General features: G+C 40.1%; 1 protein-coding gene across 11 annotated transcripts in view; it reads left to right on the forward strand.

Annotated features, from left to right (window-relative positions):
• The first annotated feature begins 3901 nt into the window (after nt 1-3901).
• Nucleotides 3902-20264, forward strand: part of PCNX1 (pecanex 1) — a 205555-nt gene continuing 189192 nt past the window's right edge. For 7 of the 11 annotated variants that reach the window (XM_063651749.1, XM_063651751.1, XM_063651754.1 and 4 more), the window contains exon 1: nt 4189-4447. In XM_063651749.1, the coding sequence (XP_063507819.1) occupies nt 4295-4447 (153 nt within the window). In that variant the 5' untranslated portion in view covers nt 4189-4294. Of the gene's footprint in view, nt 4448-4915; nt 5563-20264 lie in introns of those variants that run through there. The other 4 variants (XM_054447422.2, XM_054447430.2, XM_054447429.2 and 1 more) reach the window with 3 other exon arrangements.

Below are 20264 nucleotides of genomic sequence, written 5' to 3' on the forward strand. Positions count from 1 at the left end.
GATGCTAACAGCTTTCTCTGCTAGGCCCTGTGGAACATGCTGAGAAGTGCCTTGCCCTCAAGGAATGTACAGTTTAGATGGAGGGATTTGAAGTAGCACATAATTAAGTGCTAAATGAGTGGAACATGTGAGTGCTCTAGGCTGTTCAAAAAATAGAAGAATGGGTTTGGAGTAGTCATAGTGGATTTTAGCAGGCAGGTGGAGGGGTAATGTTTTCTAAGTAAGGCAAATGGTGTTAGTAAAAGCACAGAGGCAGAAATTAATAAATGAGTGAGCTGATAAACATAAATAGTTATACTGATATTCACCAATAAAAAGGGTTCATGCTGTGGAGTAGCGACAGTTAAGTTGGAGAAAATAGTGATTCAGGTTGCCAGGGACTTTGCCCGGCTAAGGAGTATCCTTTTAGTCCTGAAGGGAATTAAAGGCTTTTAAGAAAAGTGGATGAGGGAGATTAATTTGTTAGTGGAAGGTAGAATGGTTTAGAAGAGGAGAAATTGGTGGTAATAGGAGACTGCTGGGTATGACTTGAGGAGGAGATTCACCAGAACGGTTGATCTGGCAACATAAGGGAAGGGTTGAGCAGGAGAAAGACGGTGGAGACTAGACATTGGGGAAGGATATATGAGGTTTCAAGTCTGAGTGAGCTGGCAAATGTTGGTTTCACAAAGACAAAGGAAAGGGGGAGGCCTGGGGGAAGACATGGATACTTACTGCATCTGGATCACTGGCAGGACATGTGGGCCATAATGTCTAAAGTAGATAATTGCCACACAAAAATGGATCAGAGCTGCAGTTTGCATGACTCTGCTCCAAGGTGGGCTTGGGTGGGGTTATTAGATTTTGTACATTCAGCTTTGTCCTTTTCAGGCAGGAGAGAGCATCTGCTGTGGAGTACTCTCAGTCCCCAGGAGGCCTATGAGCTAGTCAGAAAATATAATTTTAATAGGATTAGCCGAGAGATGAGCAAATGTCAAATGGTGATTTGGTAGTATGTCATGGCTGCTAACTTTGACATGCTAAGTGTAACATTATTAATGGCTTCTATGTATGGCTAAAAGGGTTAACACTTAGCAAAATTAGTTCCCTGGATTTTTGTCCTGCTCTTATGTTTTATGGGCATGATAGAGTGTGCTACCTTGGGCAAAGCATTTAACCTCTCTGTGCCTTAGCTTCTAGTTTATAAAATAGGAAGCTTGTTGTGGCAGCATTCATAAACATTTTGAGAGCTACAGAGAGCACTGTAGGATTGTCTTTCTCCTCTCCCCGCCCACCCCCCAGCTCCAATGACTGAGTCAGTCATTTGGAAAGGTCAGCTTTTTCACTGGATACTTTCAATTGCTACTCCCTAAGTCAGTTAATTAGTATTTTTCTAAAATGCTCCTACCAGTCCAGAGCTGAAAGATGTAGTCTCTAACTGCCGTTTCTACTCTCTGGGCCTGCCAATCCTGCTAACCCCTTTTCACCCAATGGCTGTTGCCATGTGACTCCCGCCTCTAGGTTCTGGGGTCAATCCCAGTCATTTTGGAGGCAACTAGAGCTTTACATTAACACTCTGGGACTTCAACATAAGGCAATCATGCTCAGTGTGAAATTTGGTCCTAGTTCTAGGTATTAGGTTCCTGCTTTGTTTGTAAGTCTCACTCTGTCCCCCCAGATTCAGCCTTTGAATATTTGTTTTGTCCTGTTGGGTCCTCAAACTTGGGCCTCCAGTGAGTATCTCAGTAGCTCAAGGATCTGAATTCTATTTGTTTTCATCAATTCCCTGTAGAAACTAAAGGGCAGACCTAGAAAACCCCGGCACTGAAGCTGGGGCCTTGCTATAAGCAACACACTTTCTCAAGGCTTGCCATGATTTCCCAATTTTTGCCCACTCCTGGATTTTCCAAGGCTATGTGTTCCAGCTGTCCATTGGCTTACAACACCCACATTCTCTGTTTAACAGGCCTGATGCCGGCTGCCTTCCTGGCCTGCTGCCGGTTCCATATCCTCCAGATACCGCATTCTGGCTGAACGTTTATCACGCCAGCTGGGTTGGCCTCCGATTCCACGGATGTATCTGGTTCTAGTTTCCATTTCTCCCCATCCACCTCACCCTCATTACAGTTAATCCTTTTATATTAAACCATAGCAGATCTTTGCTGTTGTGGAAACTGATGTGGTATTGGAATTTTATCCTTGTTTACATCTTTCTTTGTGTTGGAAAGGTTGGGATTACTTCCAAAACCTTCCCAGAGAGCTTTCCTGTCTCCTTCAGGGGAAACAAATGAAAACTTGACAATAGCTGGTATCTATGACACCAGCTTCAAGGCCACTATTTTAATTGTAAAATTGCATTATTTAATCATAATTTTGCTTTTAGATACAAATATATTTTAAAGAATATTTTGTCCAGTGTTTACTCACAGCTCTCAATTTCAAGGTATCTTACTGGAACTCAGTGGCTTTGTGGTCATAAGGACATAAACAAATCAAGGCTAGGGATGGTGTGGTGTTCTACAGTGGTAAGGTACATTAGAATCCTCCGGAGGACTTGTTAAAACAGATTGCTGGGTCCCACCCCACAGAGTTTCTATAGAGTGGTGCCCTAAGAATTTGCACTTTGACGAAAACTGGTCATGTATTTAAGCTGGTCACAGATAACCAGAAGGTGCTGAGCTGTTCTTAATTAGTTCAAACTTTTACCTGAAATGGATAATAAGATGGAGAGCCTTGAGAAATGAACTTCCAAAGTTCAGTGCATGCAGTTAGCATGACTGCCGGTTTTAGAGTTCTCAACCACTTATTGCTTATGAGCAATAAGTGGCCATAAGCATTTGGCCAATCACTTACTTGAGTTTACAGGTTTTCTCATCCATAAAGTAACAATAGCTGCTATGCTGCCCTCAAAGGGTTGTCCTGAGGTCTGAATGAAATGGGTGTGATAGTGTTTGAGCAACTATAAAGTGGTATGGCACTGGGAGGTATTGTAACGGTTTTTCATTACTCTTCTTAAAATATCACCAGTTTCCTTTGGCTCTTGTTTCCCTCATTAATTATAGCAACTTTAATCTGGGAATACACAGTACTTTTATTGCCATAAAAACCAAACTTCGATAAACTCAAATTTCAAACTTTTTAATAAAATTTTATTCAGTGAGATCAGACACGCCTTATAAACATTACACAGAGCCAAGAATGATTCCGTTTTTACAGCTATAAAAAGAGACCTACAAGACCCTATTGTAATTTGGGGTGGAGTCACGGTTAATCTTTTTCAACCCTGTTTAGATTGGTCCATTAATAAAAACGGCTGCTAGTTACAGCACATTTAAAAATACAATCACCGCGTACAAATGGTAACCTGTCCACTCCATACTTGCACGTCCTGTGCCGCTTCTATTAACTTGTCTTTGGAAGTAGTAAATTCTCCCAATCTGGACGTGGCTATTTTTTCTCACACACGGGCCAATACAGTTCTTGCTCAACTTGGGTGCGTTTATGACTTTTCAACAGTGTCATCAGCCGTACCTAATTCTTCCAGGCCTTCAGTATCTCAGGTGTTAGCTTCAGTTGTTCCTAGGTCTTTCACAAATATCATAAATGACAGGCAGGACGCTTTTCTGGAGTCACGATCTGTTAGTTTCGGAGTCAGAAAGACCTCGTTTACAGACTCGTAGGTGAACTTGCCAGGGGGTCTACCAGGGGCAGAATGGGGTCCCCTGGACCCGCCAGCCGCGTCTCAGCCACCCCCGCAGCCCCCGGAGTCCTGAACCCGGGCCGCGTTGGCGCGCGCTTCTCCCGGACGTCGGCAGGAGGCGCCCGGTGCGCACCCGCGGGTAGCCGGCCCAGGGGGCGGAGGGAGCGGAGAGGAGGAGCTGGAGGGGGCGCGGCTTCCTTTCCGTCGCTCCCGGGCGCCGGGCCTCCTTCTCCGCCGGGTCCAGGGCTGGCGGCCGGTGGGGGTCGCGGCGGCGGCAGCGGGGGCGCTGGCGGGCCGCGGGTGGCGGGGGCCGGGCCGCGGCTCCGGGTGTTAGGAGACAAGATGGCGGCGGCGCTCAGGAGGCCGGTCTCCTCCTCTCCGCCGTCCTCCGCCCCGCCGCTCGCCGCCTCCTTCTCCCGGGTCTCCTCCTCCTCGTTCGCTGCCTCCTCCTCCTCCTGCAGCAGCACCAGCGACCGCCGAGGCGCCGGCTCGCTCACCCGGAGCTCCGGAGGGGGATAGACGGGGCAGCTGCAGGCTCCGGCGACCGAGGCCGAGCTGGGGCCGGGGCGGGGACGGCGGCGGCGGCGGCGGCGACGGCGGCGGCGCCGGGTGGGGATGGGGTCGCAGACGCTGCAGATCCTCCGACAGGGGGTGTGGGCCGCGCTCAGCGGGGGCTGGTACTACGACCCGCACCAGGCCACCTTCGTAAACGCGCTGCACCTCTACCTGTGGCTCTTTCTGCTGGGCCTGCCCTTCACCCTCTACATGGTGAGTGTGGGGGCGGGGAGCGGGTGGCTCCTTCCCCGCGAGCCGGTGGGGCGGTGCTGGGGTCGCGCCCTCTTCCTCTTCCACCGGGTCTCGTCCCCCGGGGGCCGCCACCCTCTCGGTGTGAGGCTCCCCGCCCCCACTGCGTGCTCCCACTCCTCTCTTCGGGGCTTTCCCGGTTTCGGCGGTGACACGAGCAACGAGCCCACGGCAGCCCGCGCCGGCCGCCCCCGCCCGCTCACTGGGAAGCGGCAGCGTCCTAGGCCCCTTCTCGGGGTTCCCTCCCGCGGCCACCCGGCTAGGCCGTCCGCGCCGGGGCCCCCCGCCCGTGGGGCTGTGTGGCAGGCGCCGAGCGCTCTGCGCCTTTAGGGGACGCCGCATCCATCCTTGGCACGCTGGGTTCCTCGGGCGCCCGGCACCCGGCACTACCCGCCCCCGCCGCGGCCCTCTCCTGGGGCTCCCGGGAGAGGCCTCCCGCCGCCTCGCCGCTAATTCGCGTGCGGAGCCCCGGGAGCGCGGGGGACCGTGCGGCTCTGCTCCGAGTGTGTGTGGGTCGTCCGGGCTTGTCCTCCGGGGGTCCTGGGTGGTGGCTGAAAACCCGGCTCGGAACCTTCCTGGCTCTAAAAAACCGTTGTTGTGCTTCGCAGCGGTTCTTCTCTGTTCGGCCCCGTGGCCGGTGGCCGTGGTGCTTCCTGTCCTCCCTGGGGGAGGGAGCGGGGAGATACGGGGAATCTGGCTGGCATTTCAGCGGATTTGTTTGGGTTGGTTCAAGGCCTTTGGCGGATAGGAGTAGGGAGAGTACTGCCTGTTGCTGAATTCGGTGCGATCAGCTTCTCTGAATCATCTGTGTTTTTAAAGCGACATTGAAAGTTGTTAAGCGCAGTTTTTAAAGCACTTTAGGTTAGGATGGGGCGTTAGGGAAACTCGTGTGGACAGAGATGATACTTAAAGCTTCATATAAATTTTTAAAGTAGTCAGAGGGGAGGAAAGGAGCTGAACTTTTTATTTTAGGAGAATTCCTTTGAATATATTTCTGCCAACTTTGAGGTTCTTCGTGGAGCTAGAGACATGGTGCTGAGTTAGAAAATCCCGGAGTACCACTAAGAGAAGTGCAAAAGGTGAGGACACCCAATTCTTCCCTAAGTGAAGTTCAGTTTCACTAATTGGCAGGAAAAGTGTCTGCTTGGGGGAAGATGTGCTAAATTTCACATTCTCAAGCAGATTCACATTTTTCGTTGAAATTGTTTTGAAGGGACTTATTGTTTGAGGTTAAAAAAATAAGCCATTAAGAAATGCTGATGGCTCGTGGCTTATTTTATTAGGGGGACTTGTTCAGTCTTGTTGCATTCTGAAAATTTATCGTGAAGTGTTATAATTTTCAATTAATTCTGGCCTATGGAGTTCTGTTTGCACTATACCTTCCAGGAATATGACATCATTAATGAACGGGTTAATTACTTTGGGTTTAAGAATCCTCAGGCTGTCACCAAATTTTCAAAGCAAATTTCTTTTATGTCCAGAAGAATTGTAGATTTAAAACTGAAAATGATTTTTGAGAGGTAAGAATTAGTTGCTGGGTCCAGTGTAAGATTTCTTTTTTAACACTTGTAGTAAACTGTGTGGTCATGGTTAAGTCTCTTTGTGTAATTAGCAAATGTTACTGAAAGAATATTAGAGCAAATGGAAACCAGTACATTGAGTTTACTTCCTTCATTTTGGGAGTTCAGTTAAACTGAATTCTCACATATTTGAGTGTCTGCCTTGTACTAGACACTTTCTGAGACTGCTTCTGACTTCCTTATCTCAATTAATGGCAGTCCCACTCTTCCCAAACCAGAAGGTGCTGAGCTGTTCTTAATCAGTTCAAACTTTTACCTGAAATGAATAATAAGGTGGAGAGCCTTGAGAAATGAACTTCCAAAGTTCAGTACATGCAGTTAGCATGACTGCTGGTTTTAGACTTCTCAGCCACTTATTGCTTATGAGCAATAAGGGCTGTATCTTCAAAACCTAACTAGACGACGACTCCTCCCTCCTCCTCCTCCTCCTCTCACCACCACCATCATCATCATCACAGCCATCATCATTCCCTTGGTTCGTCACCATTCTCTGTCCTGGATTATTGCAGTACTTTAATGAGGTTCAATGCTTTTGTTCTTTATTCTCCACACAGACGCCTCTGTGATTCTTTCAGATCATGTCATTCTTCTGCTCTCAGAGCCTGCCCTCTCGTGTGTCTCTGTTCTCTCAACCACACATACATTTGCCGCCTTACTCTTCTTGCCAAGAAGTATGATTCCGCTTCAGCGCCTTTGCGCTTGCTTTTTCCCTCTGTCTGGATGACTCCTCTTTTCCAGATACCTGTGTGGCTGCTCCACTTTTTGCAGGTTCTCGTATACGTGAGGCTTTCTCTGATAGCCTATGTAAAATAGCAACTTCCCCAGCTCTCACAACACTCCGTAGTCCACCTTTTAAAATAGTATGGTATTTATTCCTAACTGATATCTATTTATTTGTTTTTATATCTTTCTTATCTTATTAGAATATAAGCTCTGAGAGGGCAGGAACTTAGTTTCGTTCACTGCTGTATTTTTAGGACCTAGATTAGTGTAAAGCACATGGTAGTACTCCCGTGAATGATTGAGAAGTGCACAAGACACAGCTTCTACTTTCAAGGAACTTAAAATCTAGCCAGGGGGTAATGAGTTGTTACTGTTAGAACTGCTAGGAAAGGGTAAGTAAAGAGAGACCCTGATCTTATAGTCAGGGGATGAATCCTAGACCAGGGGTGGTCAGGACAGAGGATTTGTAAACATTTTAGGAAACATACTAGTAAAAGGTAGATAGTTTGAAGTATACACCAAAAATAAAGCAAAATCCTGCATTTTGTGTTAAAATCTCAGACAGCCATAGGTTATTTTTTGCATGCTTTTACAATAATAACTGTAAGTGATAATGACTATTTTAAAAGTACATGTATAGGTTCTTTAACCCCGTGACCTCATGAGGTTTTGCTGTTAGTAGGCAAGTTGTGAGCTGGGATTTACACAGAGCTTTCTGAAGGCAAAGTCACTGTACAGGCTGCCTTTTATTTATTCCCCCCAAAAAGTGCCTAAATCTGTGGAGAGATCGTACATTAAGTTAGGAAACAGTCTTAGGACTTTCTTTATAGGATTCAAACACTTTTGGTGTCTATTTAGGAGCGTTTGTGGATACTTTGAAAGGTGGACTATATATATATCAACTAGTTAAAAATCTTTTAAGTAGTGAAAATGAAGAAAAAATTTTTGCTTCTTAATTCTGATTGTCCTGTCTGTTTCCCTTAAGGTACTCATTCTTTTTTATCTAGTTACAGTGATTTTTGTACATGTCACAGATGGTGAGATTTTTGGGGGTGGGTGGCATTTTTGTATGGTGGAAAGCAGATTGGAATTAGTGTCTTGATTTTTGAATCTTGGCTTTGTTATTGATTGTGTGTCCTGTGGGCAAGACTCCGCCTTTCTGAACCTTGATTTACTCATTTGTGAGATATTTCATGGGTGTTTTTCAAGAAAATATTTATGAAATAGAAGAAATTATTTACCTTCAGAGTGGCCTTCAGTAAATGTCATTTGAAAAAATGGCTAATTGGAAGTGTTTCCTCTATAATGCTGTATGACTGTAGGATACTAAATAGCTCTGGATTATTAAGTCAAATCATTTTCATAACATATTGCTCAATATATTGTTTTCCTCTATAAAGCAGTATATCCCTAGGTGATGAAATAGAACATTAAAATTTATGGCCGGGTGCAGTGGCTCACGCACTTTGGGAGGCCGAGGCGGCCAGATCACGAGGTCAGGAGATCAAGACCATCCTGGCTAACATGGTGAAACCCCGTCTCTACTAAAAAAAAAAAACAAAAAATTAGCCGGGCATGGTGGCAGGCGCCTGTAGTCCCAGCTACTTGGGAGGCTGAGGCAGGAGACTGGTGTGAACCTGGGAGGCAGAGCTTGCAGTGAGCCAAGATTGTGCCACTGCACTCCAGCCTGGGCAGCAGAGTGAGACTCCGTCTCAAAAAAAAAGAAAAAAAAGAACATTAAAATTTATTACGTAAGTGGTTCCCAGACTCCAGTTGACATCAGAATCACTTGACAATGTTAATGATGTGCAAACCCTTTCTTATTCAGTAGATCTGGAGTGTGGCCTATTGATTTGTATTTTATAAACATTCTAGGTAAGTTTAAATAACTTGATCAATATTCCTAACTCCTAGCCCCTGACTGACATCCAGCTGCTACTCAACATACCTCTTGGCTGTCTCACAGGCATCCCAAAAGTATCATGCCCAAAAGCTTCTGAATTCCCCCCTAAACAACACTGCCACAAAACGTTTTTCCTCACTCTGTCATGTTAGTTAATGGCACTGTCTTGTATCTAGTTGCTTATTCCCCATCCCTTGCTTTTAAGCAAATCTTACCACTTTCTGCTCAGAGGAAAATACATAAATCTGTGTCATTCTTTTAAATATTCTTTAAAGATTTTCTTTGGCACTTAGGAAAAAAATCCAGAATCTTTATCAAGCCACCAGAGCTTATTCTGCCTTTGTTTACAGTTTGTGCAGTTTTCCCACTGTGCTGTAGTCACACTGGCCTTCTTTCTGTTAGTTTAGCCCACTGAGCCTTTTCCTCCTGTGAGACCTTGCACGTGTTGTGCCTTCTGAAAGGGTACTCTTCCCTCTTGCTCTTTTTGCAAGGCTGGCTGCTACTTAATCTTTACGGCTGGACTTCAGTATTATCCCCTCACAGAGGCTGAGCCTGATAACCAGAAATAGGTTCCCTCTCTTTTTTTTCATCATTTCATCCCATAACTTTCTTCCGTAGCACTTACCACAAGCATATATTTTTTGTTTGTTTACTTGTTTGCCCTCTCGAACATCCTCCACTTCCATACTTTGTAAGTTCCATGAGGGAAGGGGCCAGGTCTGATTTACTCATCAGTGTTTATCAAGTGTCTGCATGACTGCTTGGCTCATATTAGGATCTGAAGAAGTACTTGTTGAATGAATTTTTTATTATACATGTGAAGCTTTTTTAGACTTGTTAACTGGTGTAGAATAGTTGGAGGTGGAGGGAGGATTGTGGTAGGCTGTATCATATGGTGGAGCTGCTTACTTAGGGTTTAGGTTCGGTGTCAGTCTCTAAGACAAAAATCAAATATAAAATTACTGAAAAATCAAATACAAAATGACCCTTGAAAAACACTTAAATCATTGAAAGTGCAGCACGTACGGCTTTTTGTGCATACAGCTGTGTAGTTATACATACATACATGATATATACAGTAATATATACCACATAAATCTGTGGAGAGATTATATTCAGACTGAATAATTAACAAAATTTATAAAGGTTTCAACATTTTCTTCCTAGTTGTCTTCATTGTTTTCTGTAACTGATCTTTGTCATCTTTAGAATGATACATCTTTTATTAGTGAGGATTACTCTAAAGCTCTCAGGTCATTTTCTTTCCCCCAATTTAAAAGTATTTAAAGATCATTTTAAACAAGATTTAGTTAAGGTGACTAAAACAGGGATTTTCATATTTTAAAATTTATATTTCTCTAAAAGTTTAGATCAAGCTAGAAAAGTTACTGTGCTATAAATTAGCAATTTATATTGCTATTGCCTGTTGTACATATGATTTTTAAGTATTATTTTCTGCATCCTTTAGGGAAAGGTTAATGACTAGTGGATGGCCTGTTTAGATCTATAGCCTGTGCCTTTTACCAGTATTTTCAATATTTAGGATCAAAGTGAATCTAATTATTTCCATAACTGGTCATGGCACAGATATAACTCTTATCTATTATATTACCTATAATAAATTAAAGGTACACTGTCCAAAGATGGTTTACACAGAAAACCATCTACCACATGTTCTCACTTATAAGTGGGAGTTAAACATTTGGATACCCACAGATACAAAGAAGGGAACAATAAATACTGGGGATTCCAAAAGCGGGTAGGGGGCGAGGTTTGAAAAACTATACATTGGCTACTGTGTTCACTACTTGGGTGACAGGATCATTAGAAGCCAAACCTCAGCATCACTTAATATGCCTATGTGACAAACCTGCACATGTACCTTACTGAATCTAAAGGAAAAAAGAAAATTAGGTCTCCAAGAAAGCAGCTATATTTGTCAATTTGTAGAAAAGTGTATTAATTTACAAAAAAAGCAGTTGATTTATAAAATGTTCTGTCTTTTGTTACATAAAGGTGGAGTGTTTTCTCCCACTTGAAATTACTCCAAATCATAAAATCATTTGGTAATTGGAAAACTAGGAAAGTTTCTATTTTTTTTCTAGCCTTTGAATACACAGATTCAGTCAGGTAATTTGCTTTCTCTAGCTGTCTTTACTGAGAGATAAATTTTTCAACATTTTATTAAAGAATTTTCAAACATATAGGAAAGTTGAGAAAATTGTACCCACCACCTGGATTCTGTGTTTTTAAATATTGCGTTTCTATCTGTTTTATTCCTCTATCTGTCCACCCTTTTTTAGGGAGATGCATGTAAAGTAAGTTACACTTCTATACAAATCACCCCTAAACTCTTCAGCAGGTGCATTGTCAGGTAGGGTTCTAAAGGCACAATCTTCAGCGAACCATTCGATGAGTTTTGATAAATGCACACGTTTGCGTAGTGTAGACTTGGCATGTTGTAGAATATCAGCATCACTCCAGATAGTTTCTGCTTGACCTTCTGAGTCAGTCCTCTCATCCTTGTTCTGACTTTTTTCATTATAAATTAGTTTATCCTGCTCTAGAGTTTCATATAAATGGAATCATGTAGCACATGCTTTGTGTAAGCCACCTTCACTCAGCATAACGTGGTTGAGATTAATCCATGGTGTTGTATCAGTAGCTTTTTTCCTTTTTATTGCTGAGTAATATTCCTTTGTATGACTGTGCTACAGTTTGCTCACCTTTATCCATTCCCGTGTAGATGAGCAGCTAGGCTCTTCCCAGTTTTTGGCTACTATATGTAAAGATGCCAACATGAGGATAGATTTTATCAGAACTCAAAGACATTGGAAAACTTTACGGAATCTCAAAACCCTTTTCTCTTTCCGAATAAGACCATGTTTTAATTTGAAAATCTTTTTGTTCAACTGTTCTGATTTATTTGTCTAAATCAGAAATTATAGATAAGTAAAAAGAAAATACAGCCATTGGTAATTCCATCACCACTGTCTTTAGAACATTTTAGTAACCAAAATATATTTGGATTTTTAAATACTTCTTTGCTTACAAAAATGGGCTCATAGAATTCATACTGTTTTCAAGTCTCCTATTTTCACTTTAAATTATGAGTGTTTCCATGGGTAGGGGTAAGTGGCTTTTTAATAGCTCTGTAGTAGATCATATGTGTTACAGTTTAATCATTTCCCTCTTACTGGTTATGTAAGTCGTTTCCAGGTTTTAGCTATTTAGAAAACAGTAGGGTGAATACTCTTGTAGTTAAATATTTGTACTAGTATTTTGTATAAATTCCTAAAAATAGACTTGTTGGATTATATTCTTTGATAAATACTCATTTTACAAATATTGAGTGAATCTTTATATTGAGAGAGAATATAAATATGAGAATGAGAAATGGGTAGATAATGCAGGGTTCCTGGAATACAAAATAGGATTGTGGTACAGAAAGCACATGTGTTAAAGGATTATCCTCAGAGCAGGAAGGAAGGAGGCAAGGATGAATGCTCATGGAGGAAGGGATAAACAGTTCATGGGAAAAGTTGAGGTTCATCTTTTATGATTTATGTAATCTCCTTAAAGGACAAAGTGAGTGTGTTCTGTTGAGAGTGAAAGAGGAGGTGAGGAGGATATTTAAGGTTTGAGGAAGATCCCCCAAATGTGACATGCTATTCTTACTTTTGGTGAGTGGAAAAGTGAACTATCAAGGGATGATAGGATTGTTGAACAATTTTGAAGGTATCTTTGAGATTGGAGAACATGAATTCAGAGTGTCGAAGAGGAATGTTCAGGAGAGAAATTTGGGGTAAAATTTACTTGCAAGTTATCAGCATATAGATCTTCTGGGAAGAAAGTTTATCTCATTAAAAAGAAAATAGCCTTGGACAGAATTCCAAGGCCTAAACAGCATTTAGAAATCAGCAAAGGAAGACAGGGTCGTAAAATGAAGATGAAAAAAGGGCCAGGGAAAGAGAGTACAGGTGTACCTTGGAGATATTGCAAGTTTGGTTCCAGATCACTGCGATAAAGCGAATATTGCAATAAAATGAGTCACAAATTTTGTGGTTTTACAGTGCATATAAAAGTTATATTTACATTATGCTGTAGTCTATTAAGTGTGCGGTACCATTGTGTCTAAAAATACAATGTATATACCTTAATTAAAAAATACATTATTGCTTAAAAACATGCCAAGGATTATCTGAACCTTCGGCGAGTTGTCATTTTTTTGTCGGTGAAGGGTCTTGCCTAAGTGTTGCTGACAGACCAGGGGGTGACTGTTGAAGGTTGAGGTGGCTGTGGCAATTTCTTAAAACAAGACAACAATGACGTTTGCAACATCAATTAACTCTTCTTTTCATGGAAGATTTATCTGTACATGTAATGCTGCTTGATAGCGTTTTACCCACAGTAAAACTTCTTTCAAAATTGGAGTCAGCTGTCTCAAATCCTGTTACTGCTTTATCAGCTAAGTTGATGTAATATTCTAGATGTTTTATTGTCATTTCAACAGTGTTCACAGCATCTTCACCAGGAGCAAATTGGATCTCAGGAAATCACTCTCTCTGCTCACCCGTAAGAAGCAACTCCTCATCTTTTCAAGTTGTATCATGAGATTACAGCAATCCAGTCACATCTTCAGGCTCTACTTCCAATTCTAGTTCTCTTTCTATTTTCACCACATCTGTGGGACTTCCTCCACTGAAGTTTTAAACCCCTCAAAGTCATCCACGAGGGTTGGAATAAACTTCTTCCAAACACCTTGTCAATGTTAATATTTCTACCTCCCGTGAATCATGAATGTTCTTAATGGCATCTAGAATAGTGAGACCTTTCCAGAAGGTTCTCAGTTTACTTCATCCAGCTCCATCAGAGGAATCACTGTCTGAGAGCCTTATGAAATGTATTTCTTAAATACTAAGACTTGATAGTCAAAATTACTCCTTGATCCATGGGGCTGGAGAATAGATGTTGTGTTAGCAGGCATGAAAACAACATTAATTTTCTTCTATGTCTCCATCAGAGCTCTTGGATAACTAGGTACCTTGTCAAGGAGCAGTAATATTTTGAAAGGAATCTTTTTTTCAGACCAGTAGGTCTCAAAGGTGGGGTTAAAATATTTAGTAAACCATGTTGTAAACAGATGTGATGTCTTCTGGGCTTTATTGTTCCATTTATAGAACACAGGCAGAGTACATTTGGAATAATTCTTAAGGGCTCTTGGATTTTTGGAATGGCCAATGAGCATTAACTTACAGTCACCAGTTGCATTAGACACTAACAAAAGAGTCAGCCTGTCTTTTGAAGCTTTAAAGCCAGATATTGACTTACCTTCTCCGTCTATGAAAGTCCTAGATGGCATATTCTTCCAGAAGGTTGTTTTATCTACACCAAAAATCTGTTGGTTGGTGTAGGCACCATCAGTGATCTTAGATTTTCTGGATAACTTGCTGCAGCTTCTACATCGGCACATAGTGCCTCGTGTAAATTTTTATGTTATGGCAACAGCTTTAACCCCATGAACCAACTTCTGCTATAGTCAAACTTTTCTTCTTCAGCTTCCTCACCTCTTAGCCTTCATAGAATTGAAGAGAGTTGGGGCCTTGCTGTGGATTAGGCTTTTGGCTTAATTAAGGGAATGTTGTGGCTGGTTTGATCTTCTATTCAGACCACTCAAACTTTCTCCATATTAGCAATAAGGCTGTTTTGCTTTGTTACTTATTTGTGTGTTCACTGGAGTAGCACTCGTAATATTCTTAAAGAACTTTTCCTTTGCATTCAGAACTTGACTTTTGGTGCATAAGGATTAGTTTTCTACCTGTCTTGGCTTTTGATATGCCTTTCTCACTAAATTTAATCATTTCCAGCTTTTTGTTTAAAGTGAGAGACATGTGACTGTTCCTTTCACTTGAACACTCTTTACCATCGTCTATGGGCAAGGTTGATGGTACTGCCATCAACAAATCTTTGATTTTACTATTTTATTTTAGAATTTACACTATTTTAATTCTAAAATAGTAAAATCAAAGATTACTGATTACAGATCACTGTAACAGATATAATAATGAAAAGGTATGAAATATTGAGAGAGTTACCAAAATGTGACACAGAGACAAAGTGAGCACATGCTGTTGGAAAAATGGTGCTGATAGAGACGTGCTCCACAGAGGTGTCACAGCTTTTCAGTTTGTACAAAATGCAGTATCTGTGAAGCACCATAAAGCTAAGCACAACATGAGATCTGCCTGCATTTTGCAGAGGAGAATGGTTAAAAATGCCAAATTTTCTTCTAGGACTAGGTAGTGCTAATTTAAATCTCTGTCAACAGTATTGAGAGTACTTGTTTTCCCACTCTCACACAGCACTTTTCCAAAACAGGGTGTTATTGTTATCAATTTCTTATTCAATGGAGTGTTCGTTTGTTGGTGTTTTTTTTTTTTTTTTTTTTTAAGGACAAAGTCTTGTTCATCGCCTAGGCTGGAGTACAGTGGTGTGATAATAACTCCCTTCAAACTCATAGGCTCAGTGGATCCTCCTGTCTCAGCTTTCTGAGTAGCTGGGACTGCAGGCCTGTGCCACCACAACTAGCTACTTTTTAAAATTTTTTTGTTGAGGCAGGGGTCTTGGTATGTTGCCCAGGCTGATCTCAAACTCCTGGCCTCAAATGATCATTCTGCCTCAGCCTCCAGAGTCACTGGGATTACGGGCATGAGCCACTGCACCTGACTCAATGGACTATTTGATGAAACATTCAGTAATAAGTATCAGTAATATTTTGTCCTTGACAGTAGACAGAATTTTTCTTAAAGTATTTTTTAAATTTCAACTTTTTTAGTCCAAATTAAGGATGTGTACTGCACTAACATATTGCATAAGAAATTTGATCTGATTTTTCCTATTCTTTGTAATTTTCACAGCAAGCAACTGACAAGCAGAAATGTTTCTTTGAGAGAGACTGAGTGCCTCCTTCTGTTAGTTATCTGAGTTAAATCAAATGATTTTCCTGTGTCTCTTAGGAAAGCTGGAGGGGGTAAGAATTTTTTGGCAGGTGAGTTGAGACACCTCGGAATAATAGCACTAAAATAGCACAGACTAATAATGTGGAGAAGAGAAGATTACAACAAACATTCTATAGAGTTGATTGCTGTTGACTTCTTTAGCATATAGATGAACTTTACTAAATCCATATAGATGAACTTTACTAAATACTATAGATGAAATAAGTAGCTACTGATTCTGGTCCCTCTGGTTTCTCTGCTTGTCCCCCCCGCAAAAGGAGATGCTTTATTTGGTAGAATTGTAAAACAGTTCAGAGTTCTTTTATCCCTGGAACCTGAGCAGTTGCATCTTTTATAACTTGCACTGTCAGTGCTAGTTGCTTTGTGTTACAAGAAAGAGAAGAAAACCTAGGGAAAAGGAAGTCATTTCCTTTGAGGTTTTAAGGGGGAAAAAAAAGTTGCATTCTGTAGAGCTTTGAACGAGCCAAATAGAACCCTGAGCGCCAACTGCCCTGAGAACAGGCAGGAAGATTAGTCACAACTTTGAGAAGCTTGAATCACGTGTCTGGCTGTTTTCCTTTTCCTACCCCTCCTCAAACGCCTACTCCTTGTTTGAGTGTTGTCTAGACATATACTCAACAGATCTAATTATTGCAGTTGTCATCTTTAAAACTTTACATTTTGTTATAATTTTAGATTTACAGACAAGTTGCAAAGATAGAGTTCCTGTATACAGTTCACCCAGTGTCTTCTAATACTAAAATGTTACATAACCATGGTTTCAAAAAATAAGAAATTAACATTAGTGCAATATTATTAGTGGACTATAGACTTTATTTGGATTTCATCAGTTGTACTTTTTCTGTTTCAAGATCCTTCAGTCCAGGACACTGTGTTGCATTTAGTATCATGTTTAGTATGGTTTTCTTCTTTTCCCCTAACAGGCTAGAATTCTGTTCTTTGAGGATGTATACAATGTATAACAATTTGTCAAATGTATCTTATGAGAAAAATTAGCAAAAGGTTTTACATCTATGATAGATACATTTTAGATAGACAAAAGAGAGGGAGAGTATTCTGAATATTTTTGAATAACCTAATACAGGCTAACCATTAACCTATATTAGGCTATTTTAAAACTGAGGTATTTTACATATGACGAATTTCGTAAAATGAAATAATTCTAAGATGAAAAAGACTAGACCTCATTTATGACAGTATGGACACCTGTCTCTTTGTTCCCTGTATAATGCTGTTTTTACTAATTTATAAATTGAGGCTATGAGACAAGTACACAGCCATATTATAAGGTAGAATATGACTAATGCCTTATGTGTCATAAAGTGCTCAGGAATTGGAAGGAGGATGTAATTATTTCCTAGAATGCTTTATGCAGAGGATATTCATACGTTCAGAATCTTTACTGTGTGCTGGGCACTGTGGTAGGCCTTATGGTGGGGCCTTTATGAGGTTATTTGTGCTGGAATAGCGTTTCCATAGTCTTCCCACTGAGCAAATGAATCTTTGTTCTGGGGAAAAGATAGTTAGAATGTATGTTCTTGGATGTAGTGTTTTGCTCTGCTTAAGTATTCTAATTTATCTAACACAATAAGGGTTTCTCAGTGAGTTATTTTTTAGCTTCTGAGAATATTATTTATAACATTCCTGGTATGTATCTGGAATGGTTAAAAGAAATGATATAAAAACAAACAATTCAGAAAACCTAAATAAACCAATTTCATTTTCACTCAGCAGTATTTATGCCACAAATATACATTACACATAATTTCCACAAGCCTCACAGACCCTCATGACAAAACTGAAATGAACTTGGATGGGGAATAAAGAGGAATTTTGGGTTGTTTTTGGCATTTTACTAATGAAATCCTCAATTTCATATATATTTGACATATATATCAAGCAGTCCTCCCATCTGAGCCTCCTGAGTAGCTAGGACTACAGGTGTGAACCAACATGCCTGGCTAATTTTTGAATTTTTGTAGAGATAAGATCTCCCTATGTTGCCCAGGCTGGTAAAGATATTTTCAAAGTGAGAATAAAGATAGCTAATCTTAACAAAAATGTGCTTTGTTATCAAAAATCTTACTTTACTCCCTTAATGTCACAGTATTGAATATTGAAGAATACCAGGATGTGTTATTGAAAAATACACTTAAAATACTTTAAATATACTTGAAGTGATCTTTTTTCAATTTCTGAATATGAAGATTTTCAAATGTACAAGAAAATTGAAAGAATGCTTCATCTAGATTCCACTGTTATGAACCTTTTTGAAAAATCACATTTGTTTCAACTATATAAAGATGCATGGTATTTATCTGTACATACTCTGTCTCTCTCACACACATATCTGACTCAATTGACAGTATGTTGCAAACATTATAACACATCACCCCCTAAATGCTTCAGGTGATATTTTAAATTTGTCTATTGGTACATTTGGAGGGGGAGTTGTTTTTCAAAGTATACGTCGGGATAGGTGATTCTGATGGCCATTCCAAGTTAATAGTCACTGTGCTGGGAGGTCTGTTATTTGTGAATGGCTGAAAACACCTTATTATTTCCTACTTAGGTTCTAGTTTAACTCGTCTCCCTTTTTCAGCCCTGAAGAAATTGCCGAGTAACTGATTCTGGCAATAATGTATACTTTTATGGTATGGATAATAGTACAACTTATATAGTGCTTTTTACCCAGTATGGTGTATTTCTGGAGCATTTCACCCTTAAATTAAAAATCTTTTGTTAAGTTTTTGTCATGAAAATAATACTAGTTGTAGAAATTAGTCCAGACAGTAGTTAAGTATATATAGAAAACATGAATTTTTTTAAAAAAATCTTTAATAGGTATTAGACAAAAACATGAATTTTTTTCTTACAAGCCTTTAATAGGTATTAGATGAAAACGTGAATTTTTTTACAAACCTTTAATAGGGGAGAATTTTATAGCATGGAAAAAACTGGTAAATGTGAATACTATATATTTTAAGGTTATATAATAAAAATAGGGGAAATCTTATAAATAAAATAAAAAGTCTTCTGTTCTCTATCATCCACCCTACCAGTTCACATGCCTCAGAGATAATGGTTGTTACCTCTTGGTAGTGTATATATACAAACATATATTCATATATGTATGTACTCGAAATAGCCAATGGGATTATATTGTGTTGCAGGATCCACTGAAGTACATGTAACTCTTCTTCATTTTTTGAACCATTTGTAGAGTAATCCATTGTATAAATTATTAGCTCCCTAGTGGGGGACATTTAGGTCATTACCTTTTTTTTTTTTTTTTTTTTTTTTGCTAGTGCAAACAATGCTGGGCAATACATTAGTGAACACTTACGTATATAAGACTTGTGGGATTTGTAGCATTAGTTTATAAAAATTACTGGGTCAAACGGTATGCACATTTAAAATCAAACTAGATGTTGCCAAATAATACCTCAAACAAATCTACCAATTTATATTCTCTCCAGGATGTGAAAGGATCTGTTTCCTTTTGTTTGTACCAACATTGGTTATTATGAATCTTTCTCAGTGTGATAGTGTAAAATAGCATCTTGTTTTAATCTATGTTTCCTTAATCATGAATTCTTTGAGTATCTTTTCATATGCTTAGTAGACACACACACGTATGTCTTTTTTCTTTTAACTGCCTTTTGTATATTTTGTCCTTTTCTGAAACGTTGTTTTTCTAAGTGATTTGTGAGAGTTCTTTGTATATGTAAAAATTAGTTATTGTGGTTTATTAAAGATTTCCCCTATTTTTATTATATAACCTTAAAATATATAGTATTCACATTTACCAGTTTTCTCCATGCTGTAAAATTCTCCTCTATCAAAGGTTTGTAAAAAAATTCATGTTTTAATCTAATACCTATTAAAGGCTTGTAAGAAAAAAATTCATGTTTTTGTCTAATATCTATTAAAGATTTTTTTAAAATTCATGTTTTCTTCCAATACTTTTAAAATATGGCAATAAATTTGCATGATTAAAAACCAGCAAAACTCCAAAAGATGATGAAAGGTTGCCGTTCTCTACCTGCACATGATCCTCCTGTTGTCCACTCGTGTACCACCTTCCACAAGAAACCACTATGAACAGTTTCTTGTGAATCCCACTGTAGCATAAAGATGAAAATTCAAATGTATGTCTGCCTGTCCCCTACCATACTAGTGTATATACTGGCTTCCCCACCCCCTACTTAATATATCTTAAACATCTGTCTATCGGTAGCTAAGGGCTTCTTGAGTTGTTTTAATAGTGAATAGTATTCCATTGCCTGGATGTATTATTTAACCTGTTGCCAGCTGACAGATTTTTTTTTTTAACAGCCTTTGCTAACACAAAACATGCTGCAGTAAATAATTTGCACAGTCATTTCACATGTGTCCAGGTACATTATTAAGATAAATTCCTATAAATAGGATTGCTTTGTCAAAGGGCTAATAGTTCTGCAGTTTTGAAAGGTACTGCCTAGGCTGGGCACTGTGGCTCACACCTGTAATCCCAGCACTTTGGGAGGCCGAGGCAGGCAGATTGCTTGAGTCCA

The sequence above is a fragment of the Pongo pygmaeus genome, chromosome 15, assembly GCF_028885625.2.
Source record: "Pongo pygmaeus isolate AG05252 chromosome 15, NHGRI_mPonPyg2-v2.0_pri, whole genome shotgun sequence".
Taxonomy (NCBI): domain Eukaryota; kingdom Metazoa; phylum Chordata; class Mammalia; order Primates; family Hominidae; genus Pongo; species Pongo pygmaeus.